At 56.6% G+C, this 11,765-nt stretch overlaps 2 protein-coding genes across 8 annotated transcripts; one reads left to right on the top strand and one right to left on the bottom strand.

The window, feature by feature from the left end:
• Positions 1–954: 954 nt before the first annotated feature.
• On the bottom strand, positions 955–2,349 carry FAHD1 (fumarylacetoacetate hydrolase domain containing 1). The gene has a single exon (XM_064725627.1). The coding sequence runs from the start codon at positions 2,209–2,211 to the stop codon at positions 1,525–1,527; it is 687 nt and encodes a 228-aa protein (XP_064581697.1). The 5' UTR covers positions 2,212–2,349; the 3' UTR covers positions 955–1,524.
• On the top strand, positions 2,322–11,108 carry LOC135453991 (hydroxyacylglutathione hydrolase, mitochondrial). Of its 7 annotated transcripts, none has more exons than XM_064725624.1 (10): positions 2,331–2,407; positions 3,921–3,946; positions 5,116–5,297; positions 5,974–6,038; positions 6,789–6,906; positions 8,018–8,126; positions 8,876–8,979; positions 9,377–9,478; positions 9,722–9,801; positions 10,101–11,108. In XM_064725624.1, exons 3-10 carry the CDS (start codon positions 5,193–5,195, stop codon positions 10,198–10,200), a joined length of 783 nt encoding a protein of 260 aa, XP_064581694.1. In that variant the 5' UTR covers positions 2,331–2,407; positions 3,921–3,946; positions 5,116–5,192; the 3' UTR covers positions 10,201–11,108. The 7 variants fall into 7 exon arrangements, with proteins under 7 accessions (XP_064581695.1, XP_064581694.1, XP_064581689.1 ...); XM_064725622.1 differs by having other exon boundaries at positions 2,353–2,508; XM_064725620.1 differs by lacking the exon at positions 2,331–2,407 and adding an exon at positions 2,555–2,665.
• The last annotated feature ends 657 nt before the right edge of the window (positions 11,109–11,765 follow it).

Below are 11,765 nucleotides of genomic sequence, written 5' to 3'. Positions count from 1 at the left end.
TGCCAAAGGGTTTCAGGCCAGGCCATCCCAGGGAACTCTGATCCCCCTGGTGCCCTCCCTACCCTTAAAGCAACAGAGAAAACCCCCCAGAAACAGGAAATCCTGACAAATAATCCCAGACTGCACCCCTGACTCGTGGGTGGCAATAAAGACCCCAAAAATGCTGCCAGTGCTGGGTCACAGCATCCCTCTTGTAGCAATAAAGGATTCAACATTTCCCAGCCATAACAATTCCCATTCTGAAGGGAATGTTTCCAATAACTTAATCCCAACTCTGTCAATACCCAGGGCTGGAGACCAAACTGCAAACAATGCCCTGCTGCTGTTGCCAGAGATGGGAAATGCAAACAGTACAGACACTTTAATTCCATCCTTCCTCTTCCAGAACTGTTCACCCTAATGGCTCTTTTAATTCTGAAGAAATTCTAAAGGAATTCTTCCATTTCTTCTGCCAGTGTGGTGTGCAGCACCCTGGACTGTGCTGCTCTCACAGAGCTGCTTCTCTTTGGGAGACAGGATTTTTCTCTGTAAAACTCCCCATTTTTAAAACCAAAGCTTTTCCTAGCAGTTATTAAGATCTGGCTCTGATAAATGGAAGTGTTTAACTTTGCTGGTTTGCATTTATGTAAAAACAAAAACATCCATCTGTTTTTGTTAGAAATGAGCCAGTTCTGTGCAACCTTTGAAAATCTAGGTTTTGATGTTTGCATGGGGAGGATTTTTTAAATTATATTTTACAACTTGCTGTTGAATTGAAAGAGAACTCGCTGTCATGCAAACCGGTGGGGATGCTGGAACAGCTGGAGTTGGGAACTGGGGAAAGTTACCCAGAGTGGCTTCAGCAGCTGGAAACACTTAAACCTCCAACTGCTGCATGCACTGGGCAACAGCAACTGCTGCAGTTACTGTTTCACTAAAAATACATTGAAATCACTCAAAAGAAAAGTTTCGTGGTGATCTTTATCCATATGCTTCTTTATTCTTGATCTTTTTACATTATTTCACTTTTAGAACATTTTTAAATCTCAGTTTAGGAAAAAACCAATCTGCCAAACATCTGGCACACTTCCTGTTGCCTTCGCCCCCTGGAGTGGGAGGAAAAGCCATCCTTCTTTAATTTGTATGTTTGAAAAAAGCAGGGAGGATCACAAAACTAATCCAAAAAAATCAAACATCTTTCTCTTGTAGAGGAAACTCTTTGCAAAGCTGCAACTCTTGATTTAGGGCTGAACATCTTCACATAAACCTTTGATTTTCCACAGCATGGCTGAGCCTTAGCTCCTACATCATCATTTGGATTGTTTTGATCAGTAATTTTTATTTTAAGGCAATACTCAAAGCATCAGCAGAAGCACATGCAGAAGGACAGCCAGGCCCATTGCCCTCTCCAATGTCTCAGCCTCCAGTTCCCAGGTACGGTTTTGGAATCAAATGTTGGAATCTGGAGCTTCTGGGCTCCACCTGCTCCAGGCTGGGCCGCACTCCAGGTGTGCTGAAGCCTCCATGGAGGTGGGGCAGTGGCACTCAAACACCTTTTGGGCCCCGGGGTTCCGTGCCCTGCACCACCTTGAACCTCATGGACAGCACGTCCCTGATCCCCGCCTCGATCTCATCGTTGGCCTCCACGGCCCCCACTCCTTTGGGAGACCCCGTGAGAATCAAGTCCCCTTCTTCCAAGGTGAATATGTGGCTGATGTAGCTGATCAGGTAAGGGATGGAGAAGATCATGGACGAGGTGTCCCCCTCCTGCCTCAGCTTCCCGTTCACCTTCAGCCAGATCTGCAGCTTGTGCGGGTCTGGGATCTTCTCCTTGGGCACGAAGTCACTGACGGGGCAGGAGGAGCCGAAGCCTTTGGCCAAGGTCCAGGGCAGCCCCTTCTGCTTGCACTGCTCCTGGGTGTCGCGGGCGGTCATGTCCAGGCACAGGGCATAGCCCGCCACGTGCTCCATGGCCCGCTCCTGCGGCACGGCCTGCGCCCTGCGGCCGATGAGCACGCCCAGCTCCACCTCGTGGTGCAGGTTCCGGCAGTAGTAGGGCCGCACGATCGGGGACCCTTCCCGCACGTAGGCCGAGGAGGGCTTGAGGAAGAAGAGCGGCTCTGCGGGCAGGGCGCTGCCCATCTCCTTGGCGTGCTCCGCGTAGTTGCGCCCCACGCACACGATGTTCCTGCCCCACTCCCAGAAGCGGGACAGCGGTTTGGAGCCGGCCATGGCCGCCCTTGCCGCGTCCTTGCGGGTCCCCGCACGGCGCCGCCGCCGCTGCTCCCGCTCCTCCTCCGCGGGCCGAGCGGGCGGGCCGGGGGCCGGGCCCGGGGCCGGCCGGGCGCAGCGCCGCCCCCCGCACGCCGGGCCGGGCCGGGCCGGGCCGTGCCGGCGCTGCCGCCGCCTCCTGGGGCGGACAGCCAAGGTAACCGGGCCGGGCGGGGTGCACGATGCTCCGCGGGGGCTGGCGGGGCCTCGGCACCGCCCTGGCAGCCGGGGCCGTCCTCGGGGCCGTTCTCCGAGCCGGTACGTGCGGCGGTTGCTCTCGGGCCGTGCCTCGCGGCCGCGGGCGTGCCCGGCCCTGGGGCTGACTCACCGCCCGAGCAGGCCGGCAGCTCTGGGCTGTGCCGTGCCGTGCCGTGCCGAGCCCATCGCGGAGGCCCTGCGGAGCCCCGGGCCGGCGGTCAGTGCTCGGGGAGGAGGAGGATGGGGGGCCGGGCTGCGTTCGGCGGGTGACAGCTTGTACCGGTGATGGAACCGGCCCCAAACCGTCCGAGCTTGCGGTTGCATTTCGGGCCTAAATCCTCACCGGCTCTCTGGGACAATCTCCGCAGGTGGTTTTGCATCGCTGGGGTTTTGAGACTTGGCTGTGATGGGCGAGAATCGCCGGGGTTCTGTGGCAGGGACGCTGCCGGGAGCTGCAGCGTGGCAGTGCCAGAGCGAGCCTGTGACAGGTCCGGAGGTCCCAGGGTGGGCTCTGCACCTTCCCCCGCCGGGCCTGGGAGCTGCCCCGGCTTCAGACTCATGTCCTGGAGCCACAAACTCGCTGGGTATCCCAAAAATCCTCGCAGAGTGTAAAGAGTGAGCGTGGCTCTGACAGCAGCTGGGCGTGCAGTCATTTCTGAGTGACAGCCCTGCTTGGAACGGGAATTTTCCACTCTTTTATGTAATAGAGTAACCCCAAACGTTCTGGAGGAAGTGCAGGAAGCAGCTGGGTTCTGAGGGAACCTGCCTGCTGACATTAACACTCCCAGCTGCAAAACCTTTCCCTTCTGCTGCTCCAGCTGTGCCCATGGTCCATTCCACAAGCCCAGGTGGGTGATTCAGAGCTGCTGTCCCACTCCTGTGCTCCAGACAAAGCTGAGCAATAATGAACTCCCTGGGCATTAATGAATTCTGAGGCAGAGCTGTGTGTGTGACAGGATCTGAGCATGGCCAGGGAGCTCCTCACGCCCTGCTCAGACCTGTCCAGGGCATGAGGAGCTCCCTGCTCTGCTCCTGAGCCGCACATGGCAACTCACAACGCGTGAATTTCATTCTTGGTGGATGTCTTCTTGTTCCTTTGTTGAAATTACATGTTTGGAAACATTTCCTTATGTGGTGCAGCTTGTTTGTTTGTTTGGTAGGAATTGCAAATTACACATGCAAAGAGACTGTGGGATCTGGGCCGAGGTTAGAGATGGTTCATAGGAAAGAAGCATTTGAAGTATGTGAATATTTCCTTTGAGTTGAAGTTAAGGTTGGGTTGTTTCCTTTTGTTTGGTTGTATTTTTTTTCCTAGTTGGTGTCTGGCGTGCAAACAAACACCCAGTATAGATAACTCTTGTGACTGACAGCATCCAAAAGTTCTCCCTGTTGGTGAGCAGTTGTTTTTTGGGCATTTTTTTTCCCCATCAAAGAATAGTAAGGGCTTTTTTTTTGTGTTCTTTTTTTGAAAGGAGTCTTCTCCAGAGGAGCACTGCAGGTAGGGATGCTTCTCCCAATCCTGTAAATACCCAGTGCATGCCTGTTGTGTTGTGCCTTGGGTTTGTTTTATTTTATTTCACTGGTTCCCCATCCCTCGTGAGCAGGGATGGTGGAGGTGGAAGGGGAAGAAGCTCTGGGCAGGATGGTTGTGCCAGAGGGCCCTGACAGCTCCCTGTGCCTGGCAGCAGGAGCAGATCTGCAGGACTGTGGGGCTCTTATCAGGGGTGGGCAGGCTGGGGACAGTGGGACAGGATGAGCACCAGCACAGGGACCTTCCCTGTGGCACAGAGCGAGGTGGCCAAGCAGGAAAGTCAGGAGCCTCTGGGAGAGTCAGTGGTGCAAATAAAATGGGTCTGAGCCAGCACAGGCACCTCTGGGTTGTGCAAACACCTCGTGGGTGCTCAGCCAGCAGTTCCTGACCTGCAGGGACTGGCACCTCCTTCCCTGCGAGTGTTTGAGCTCAGCTCTGAGCTGCAGGGCCCCAGCAATGCCAGGCCTCGCTGTCTTTGCTTCCCTTCCTTCAGTTCCTCTCAGGGTTGGTTATTTCTTTAAGAGTCAAGCAGTGGAGCCCAGGTTATTTGCATCTGGAATTTGCTTCTTGGATGTGATTAAACATTGAACCCAAAGCAAACATGGAGGCTCTGGTGTTGCATCAGGGCAGGCATGAGCAAGGGCCCTGTGTTACCCGGCCAGGTAACCCTTCCTCCCTTGGAGAGCCTGTTTGCTCTCCATGTGCACTGCAGGATGACATTTCCCCCAGAAATACAAACTGATTATTTCTGTCAGAGCAGTGTATTTCTGTATTTCCCTTTTTTTTTTTTTTGCCCTTCTTCCTTTTTGTTTTTTGGCTCTGACGTGTCCTTTGTGCCTTTTTTATAAAATCACTGTCCCAGGCTGACCTTTGACCAGCTCCATTCTGCTCTCCTGCCCCCTTGAAATCTCCTCTTTGGTGCAAGTGCAGAGTTGTCCCTGCATGGAAAGCAAAGTGTCCTGTGCTTCTTGGGGCAGCTCTGGAGCATCCAGAGCTCCAGAGTTTTGTCCCATGGTGGCCTCGCTCCTCATGTCTGAAGGGGGCAGGTGGGGCTGTGCTGTGAGCTGGGGCCCCTGCCATGCCCTGTCCCTGCTGTCCCCTGCCAGGGCTGAGCTCTGGCTGGTTTTGGTGCCCAGGTGCAGCACAGCTGCGAGCTGGATTCCTGCACACCGAGCACGAGCTGAGGGAGCCCAAGGCAGTGAGCCAGGCCGACATGAAGGTGGAAATCCTGCCCGCCCTCACTGACAACTACATGTACCTGCTCATCGACCAGGACACCAGGGAGGCTGCCATCGTGGACCCCGTGCAGCCCCAGAAGGTAACACCCCTGGCTCTGGGGTGGCCTTGCAGGAGGGAACGAGCCCCAGGCTGCCTCAGGTGTGGGGGAAAGGCTGGAAGGGCTGGCTGGGCACAGGGACAGCCTGGGGTCACCCCAGGGATTGCTGTGTCCCTCACTCCATCCAGGAATTACTGACCTGGTTTGGGATTTTGGCCTTAATTTGATGTAGGGCAGAAAAGGGAAATGGTACTTGGGGCTGGGTCAGGGCTCGTGTGCTGTCCTCTCCCTCCAGCCTGGGGTCACCCCAGGGATTGCTGTGTCCCCCACTCACCCCAGGGATTGCTGTCCCTCACTCACCTCAGGGCCTGCTGTGTCCCTCACTCATTTCAGGGATTGCTGTGTCCCTCATTTCAGGGATTGCTGTGTCCCTCACTCATTTCAGGGATTGCTGTGTCCCTCATTTCAGGAGTTGCTGTGTCCTCACCCCAGGAATTACTGACCTGGTTTGGGATTTTGGCCTTAATTTGATGTAGGGCAGCAAAGGGAAATGGCACTTGGGGCTGGGTCAGGGCTCGTGTGCTGTCCTCTCCCTCCAGCCTGGGTGGGATGAGCTCCTGCAGGGCTGCTGTGGCTCTCACTGCTGGTGCCCAGGTGCCACCAGGGGTGCTGCCAGCTCGTTCCATGGTGTGACTCTCCTCCTGTGTCCCTCCTGCAGGTTTTGGATGCAGTCAAGAAGCATGGAGTGAGGCTGACCACTGTCCTGACCACCCACCACCACTGGTAACCACCCTGTCCTGGTCCCTCACACACACACAGCCAGGATCCAGGGTGATCTCTGAGCAGCAGCTGAGGCAGAAGGACCAGAGCTCATCCTTTGGCCTTGCTCTGAGCTGTGTGTCAGTGCCTTTCACCTTTGAAATGGTGATTTTTGCAGGCAGCCAGTGCAGTGCAGGGTGTGGAGGCAGCTGTGGCTGTGGGAGGGAGCAAATTTGTGCTGAGGTGCCAGGACAGGCCTGTGAGGCGTCCTGCAGTCAGCACTGTGGGAGGATCACACAGGTACAAATTGGCTCTGCCAGGGTGTAACATGAATGCTTTGCTGTGGTAATCTGTCTGTGGGTCAGAGTGGAGCCACCCCTGTGGCTGGAGAGTGGAACAAGCAGCCCTGAGCTGACAAAGCAGCAGCACAGCAGTGCTGGGCTCTGGGCTGGCTCTGTGCCTGCTCCCTGGTGTTTTGTGGGGTGCTGGAGTGCCCATTTTCCACTCACCCCATTCTCTCCCTGCCCCAGGTACTGCAGAGGTTACTGGGAGCCCCTAGGCTGCTGTTTCCCACCTGAGATGGACTTGTCAGGGATTGATTCCCCCTCTGAGTGCCCCAATTACTGCAGAAATGATCTCCACTCCTGTTGTTGTGCCTGTCCTTGGCTGGGAGGAGAGGCTGGATCAGAAATGATCACCTGGAGCTCACCACTGCACTCCCAGTGACCACAAACCTGTGCTCATCCCTCCCTAAACCCCTTTTTTCCCTTGCAGGGACCATGCAGGAGGCAATGAGAAGCTGGTGAAGATGGAGCCAGGGCTGTATGTGTATGGAGGGGACAGCAGGGTGGGGGCCCTGACCCACAGAGTGTCCCACCTGACATCTCTCAAGGTAAAGGGAGGCACTGCAGGGCTCTGGGCGTCCCCTCCTTGTGGCACAGCTCTGTCCCACCTGGGCTGGGCACCTCTGGTGCCTTTCAGCACATGGGGGATGGCTGAAATGCAGCTTTCACCATTTTCCAGTCCTGGGACTGCAACCCCTCTGCCTTGTGTGAGGACAGCACTGGGGCACCTGGGACGTGCTGGGTGTCCCTGTGCAGCTGGGGACAGGGCAGGGGCTGTGTGACAGAGGCAGCATGACAGGACAGGGAGAATGACAGGGCAGGGACACTGTGACAGGGCAGGGACAGTGTGACAGGACAGGGACAGTGTGACAGGGCAGGGGCTGTGTGACAGAGGCAGCATGACAGGACAGGGACAGTGTGACAGGGCAGGGCCTGTGTGACAGAGCAGGGACAGTGTGACAGAGGCAGCATGACAGGGCAGGGACAGTGTGACAGGACAGGGACAGTGTGACAGGACAGTGTGAGAGGATAAGGGCAGTGTGACAGAGCAGTGTCAGTGTGACAGGGACACTGTGACAGGGCAGGGACTGTGCTCTGCCAGGAGCACAGTGAGATCCAGGAGAACAGATCCAGCTGTTCCTGTGGGATGCCAGCTGGGAGATGGGCTGAGCACAGCAGTGCCAGCCTGGCTGTCCCCTGCTGGCAGGGAGCTGGGACAGGTGACAGCAGTGCTGGGACAGGTGCAGGCAGGCATGAAGGGCCTGGGGTGCACCTCAGGAGGGGCACAGCACAGGAAGGGTGGGCACATGAGGCTGTGTTGAATCCTTGCCTTTTCCTCACTTCTCCCCTTCAGCTCCATTTCTGTTGGGGTTTTTCCATGCTCCATCAGCTTTGTTTAGGATTCTCTGTTGGCTCCTGCTGCCAGCCAGGCTTTGAGGGCATGGACATGAAAGGATGTGGCAGTTCCCTTTGTCAGGACACCTGCTTGAGGAAACAGCTCCGTGCCAGCCCTCCCTCCCTCCCTGGGCTCTCCAGGAGCAGAGCTGCTGCTTCCTGCCAGCCTGGGGCACATTTAGGACCATTAGAGCTCTGAGAGTAGCAATTCTTCTCTAACCATGCCATTGCAGCTTCAGCTTTAGTGTTCTGCCTTCTTCCCAGGTGGGATCTCTGAGTGTGAAATGCCTCAGTACGCCGTGTCACACCTCGGGACACATCTGTTATTATGTGACTAAGCCAAATAGCTCCGAGCCACCTGCAGTTTTTACAGGTGAGGAGTTGGGAGGTTCCCTTGCAAAAAACAGAAGCTCCCCCTCTGCCTGGGTGCCTCTGGATGTGCATCCCTCCCTTCCTGCCAGGATATCCACATCCTGCTCCCCTTTCTGAGCAGGTGGAGCTGGGGAAGCCCCTCTGGATTTGTGAGCCAGAGCTGCACACCCTGCAGGCAGCATCAGCAGCGAGCCCTGCATGAGTCCCACATCCAGCATTTTTTTTTTCCTGGAAAAAAGAGCTGTTTGTTTCCTGTTTGAGGCCAAACTGATCCCAGACCCTGTTGCTTTTCCATATATCTGTGCTCAGGTCTGACAGCAGAGAGAGGAGAGAGTAGGGGAGTCAGGGAGGGCTGATGCTCCACTGCTGGTTTGGGGCCTGGACCCTGCTTTGGGGAGAAGGATTCCCCTTCCCTGGGGCTCTGCTTCATCCCTGTGTTCTCCAGAAGCTCCTGCATGGAAAAGAAAGAGCCTTAAACAAGATTTTAGGGAGCACTGGGCAGAAAATAGAGGTGACTCATCATTGTTCAGTTTCACAGCAAAGAAAAGTGTTCCTTGTCCCCTGTAGGAGGGACAGCAGGGGACAGGGGCTGCCCACAGCTCGGAGGTGCTGGCAGGAGGTGCCTGCTGAGGCTCCCACGTTTGCCAGCAGTGCTGCTGGGGCTGTCCCCTGGGCCAGCAGGGGCAGGGCTGAGCCCCCAGGCTGGTGTGGGCAGCCTGCTGTGGCCTGATGCCATTGTCACCCCTGCAGGTGACACCCTGTTCGTGGCTGGCTGCGGGAAGTTCTTCGAGGGCACCCCAGAGGAGATGTACAGGGCACTGATTGAGATTCTGGGCAGCCTGGACCCCAGAACGGTACAAACCTCTCCTCTTGTGTGAGTGAGCAGCCCAGAGCAGCACCCAGAGAGAGCAGAGGAACACCCTGAGGGTGCTGCTGGGCACAGACCCTGCTGTGTGCATGGGATGGATGCTTACAGGAGTCCTGTGGAGCTGCAGGGCCTGGGGAGGGTTGGCCTGCCCCCAGTGTGTTTGTGCTGTGTGGGGAAGGAGCAGGGGCTGGTGGTTAAAGGCTGGGACATGGGGCTCTCACCTGTTCAGCTGGCAGCTTGTCCTGCCTGCTGAGTCCTGGCACGTGTGCCTGACTCCATTTGGGGGTTTTGGGTGGAGTGTGCTGTTCCTGCTGTGCTGCTGGCACCTGGCAGTGCCATTGCAGTGCCCAGCATCACTGTGTCACTGTCCCTTCTCTTCCCAGAGGGTTTACTGTGGCCACGAGTACACCATCAACAACCTCAAGTTTGCCCGGCACGTGGAGCCCAGGAACCCCAACATCCATGAGAAGCTGGCCTGGGCCAAGGTGAGCTGAGCTGCTCCTCCTTCCCTGCACACCCAGCCTTGCTGAGGAGCTGCAGGAGAGGAGACAGGGCTGGGAAAACAGAGGGAGTTAAGAGGCAGGATGCTGTGTTGCAGGGCAGCAGGGTTTGGCTGTGCCTACAGTTTGCTGTCTGAGAAATTCCCTGCCTGCAAACTCCTGTTGTGTCCAGGACCCTCCCTGCTCCCCAGAATCCCTGGTGGAGCAGCCCTGTGTCCCTCTTTGCAGGCCAAGTACGACAGTGGAGAGCCCACCATCCCCTCCACCATCGCTGAGGAGTTCACCTACAACCCCTTCATGAGAGTCAGGTAGGGAACAGTCCCAGTGCCTCCCTCATCCCTGCCTGGGCACCTCCAGGGCTCCCACTGGCTGTCCTGGCAGAGGGTTCCTGCATTTGGGGGTTGTGCTGAGCCTCATTCCCTGGCTCAGGAGGCAGAACAGCCTTTGTGTGTCTGTTCCTGTACCCAGCAGGTGCCATTTCCTCCTGAGCGTGCAGGCCAGGCTGGGAGCTGTGCCCAAGGCCAGGGTTTGGTGCTGAAGTGCAGCCCTGAGCCCTGCCCTGGAGCCTCCAGGATCCCACCCTGACCCTGCTCTTCCCTCCTGGCAGGGAGAAGTCAGTCCAGGAGCACGTTGGGGACAGCGACCCTGTGCGGGTCATGGGCGCCATCAGGAAAGAGAAGGACAACTTCAGAGTGCCCAGGGACTGAGCCCTGCCTGCATCACTTTAATGTCACTTCAAGTGTCACTTAGACCTTTCAAATGTTTTAGGAGTCAAATCTAATGTCGTGGTTGAGACAAGTTTTCTTTAGGTTCTTTGTTTTGTTTTAATTCAGAAAAAAAATAAGCACTTTGCCCTTGTTGAGATGCTCTACAGCATATTTATATTATGATGAAGAATATTTATCCTCCTCTTGCTCTCTCAAGCTGTCCCGTGTCACCTGCAGATCATTGTGCAAGTGTTGGTGTGAGACCCCAGGCTGGGCAGGATCAAGCCTGGGGGTTCAGGAAGCAGCTCCTGTCCTTGCTGTGGATGCACAAGGTGGGACTGAGACGTCTTTGTGTGAAGCAGAGACCAAAGACAGGAGCTGAAGATCTCAATGTTTCCTCCATGCTGCTACTTCCATTCTGGGTGTCCTCCAGGGCCAGACCTGCAGTGCCAGTGCTGCTCAGAGTGTCACCTGTGAGCCCCACGGGCTGCCCTGGCCCTGGGGGTGGCTCTGGGGCCATCCAGCTGCTCTCTTGTCCCCAGGCATTGCTGTGCTTGCACCCTTTGAGCCCCAAGCTGTTGCATGAAGCTGCTCCCTGCTGTCCCCTGTGTGTGAGCTGGTGCCTCAGAATGCAGGAGCAGCCACTCCTGGGGGGTGCCTGTCCCCCTGAGGGTGGTGACAGCCCTGCAGCAGGCCTGGGAGCCACAGGCAGCTGAGCAGTTGTTACCTGTCCCCAGGTGAGCAGGGGTGTGGGGTGGCACCAGGCCTCCATTTGCTTTAAAATGCTGAATTTTCTGTGGTTCAGAGAGAAAAGTGTTACCTAGAGCTGTGCTGCCACACCTGAGTGTGACTGTCCTGAGGGCTGGGCAGAGGGGAAATAAAGAACAGCTGGAAGCAGAGGTTGTTAACTCAGATTCCTGAATTTCTTGGGTTTGCACTAGAGATTGAAGTCAACCATTTGGAAGTGTCGCTCTGCCTGAACTTGGGGTGAGTGGGTGGCACTGTGGGAACCCCAGGGCCTTTAGTGGCAGCTGCATTTTTGTGAAAGGGGAACACAGAGAGGGTTCAGCCGTGGTTTTGCTGCCTGTGGGTGCCAGTCCTTCCTCAGGAGGGGCATTTGGGCAAGAGGGACATGGAGGGGCTGGAGCATGGCCAGGGAAGGGAATGGGGCTGGGAAGGGGCTGGAGAATTCCTGGGGGAGCTGGGAAGGGGCTCAGCCTGGAAGGTTGGACTCTGCTCCAGGGAACAGGAGCAGAGGGAACGGCCCCAGGCTGGGCCAGGGCAGCTCAGGGTGGGATTTTAGGGAAAATTCCTTCCTGGAGGGGCTGCCCAGCCCTGGCACAGCTGCCCAGGGCAGGGGTGGAGCCCCCATCCCTGAGGGGATTAACAGCCCCGTGGATGTGGCACTTGGGGACACGGGACACTGTTTTTTGGGGGGAATGGTTGGGCTCTGTCTCAGGGGACTTTTCCAGCCTCAATAATCCCATGTGGGGGCCATGGCCAGCCCTGCCCCAGCCCTGGGGGTGCTCAGCTCAGCTCCCCGTGCCTTGGGGGCTTCCTGCACT

The sequence above is a fragment of the Zonotrichia leucophrys genome, chromosome 14, assembly GCF_028769735.1.
Source record: "Zonotrichia leucophrys gambelii isolate GWCS_2022_RI chromosome 14, RI_Zleu_2.0, whole genome shotgun sequence".
In the NCBI taxonomy this organism is placed as follows: Eukaryota; Metazoa; Chordata; class Aves; order Passeriformes; family Passerellidae; genus Zonotrichia; species Zonotrichia leucophrys.
This window is presented reverse-complemented; position numbering and strand designations above follow the sequence as displayed.

Excerpts from the sequence above, each read along its gene's own strand:
- FAHD1 (XM_064725627.1), bottom strand. The coding sequence starts at position 2,211 with ATGGCCGGCTCCAAACCGCTGTCCCGCTTCTGGGAGTGGGGCAGGAAC.
- LOC135453991 (XM_064725619.1), top strand. The coding sequence starts at position 2,433 with ATGCTCCGCGGGGGCTGGCGGGGCCTCGGCACCGCCCTGGCAGCCGGG. Across the intron at positions 6,907-8,017 it reads CCCACCTGACATCTCTCAAG|GTGGGATCTCTGAGTGTGAA; the intron begins GTAAAGGGAGGC and ends CCTTCTTCCCAG. Across the intron at positions 9,479-9,721 it reads AGAAGCTGGCCTGGGCCAAG|GCCAAGTACGACAGTGGAGA; the intron begins GTGAGCTGAGCT and ends CCCTCTTTGCAG.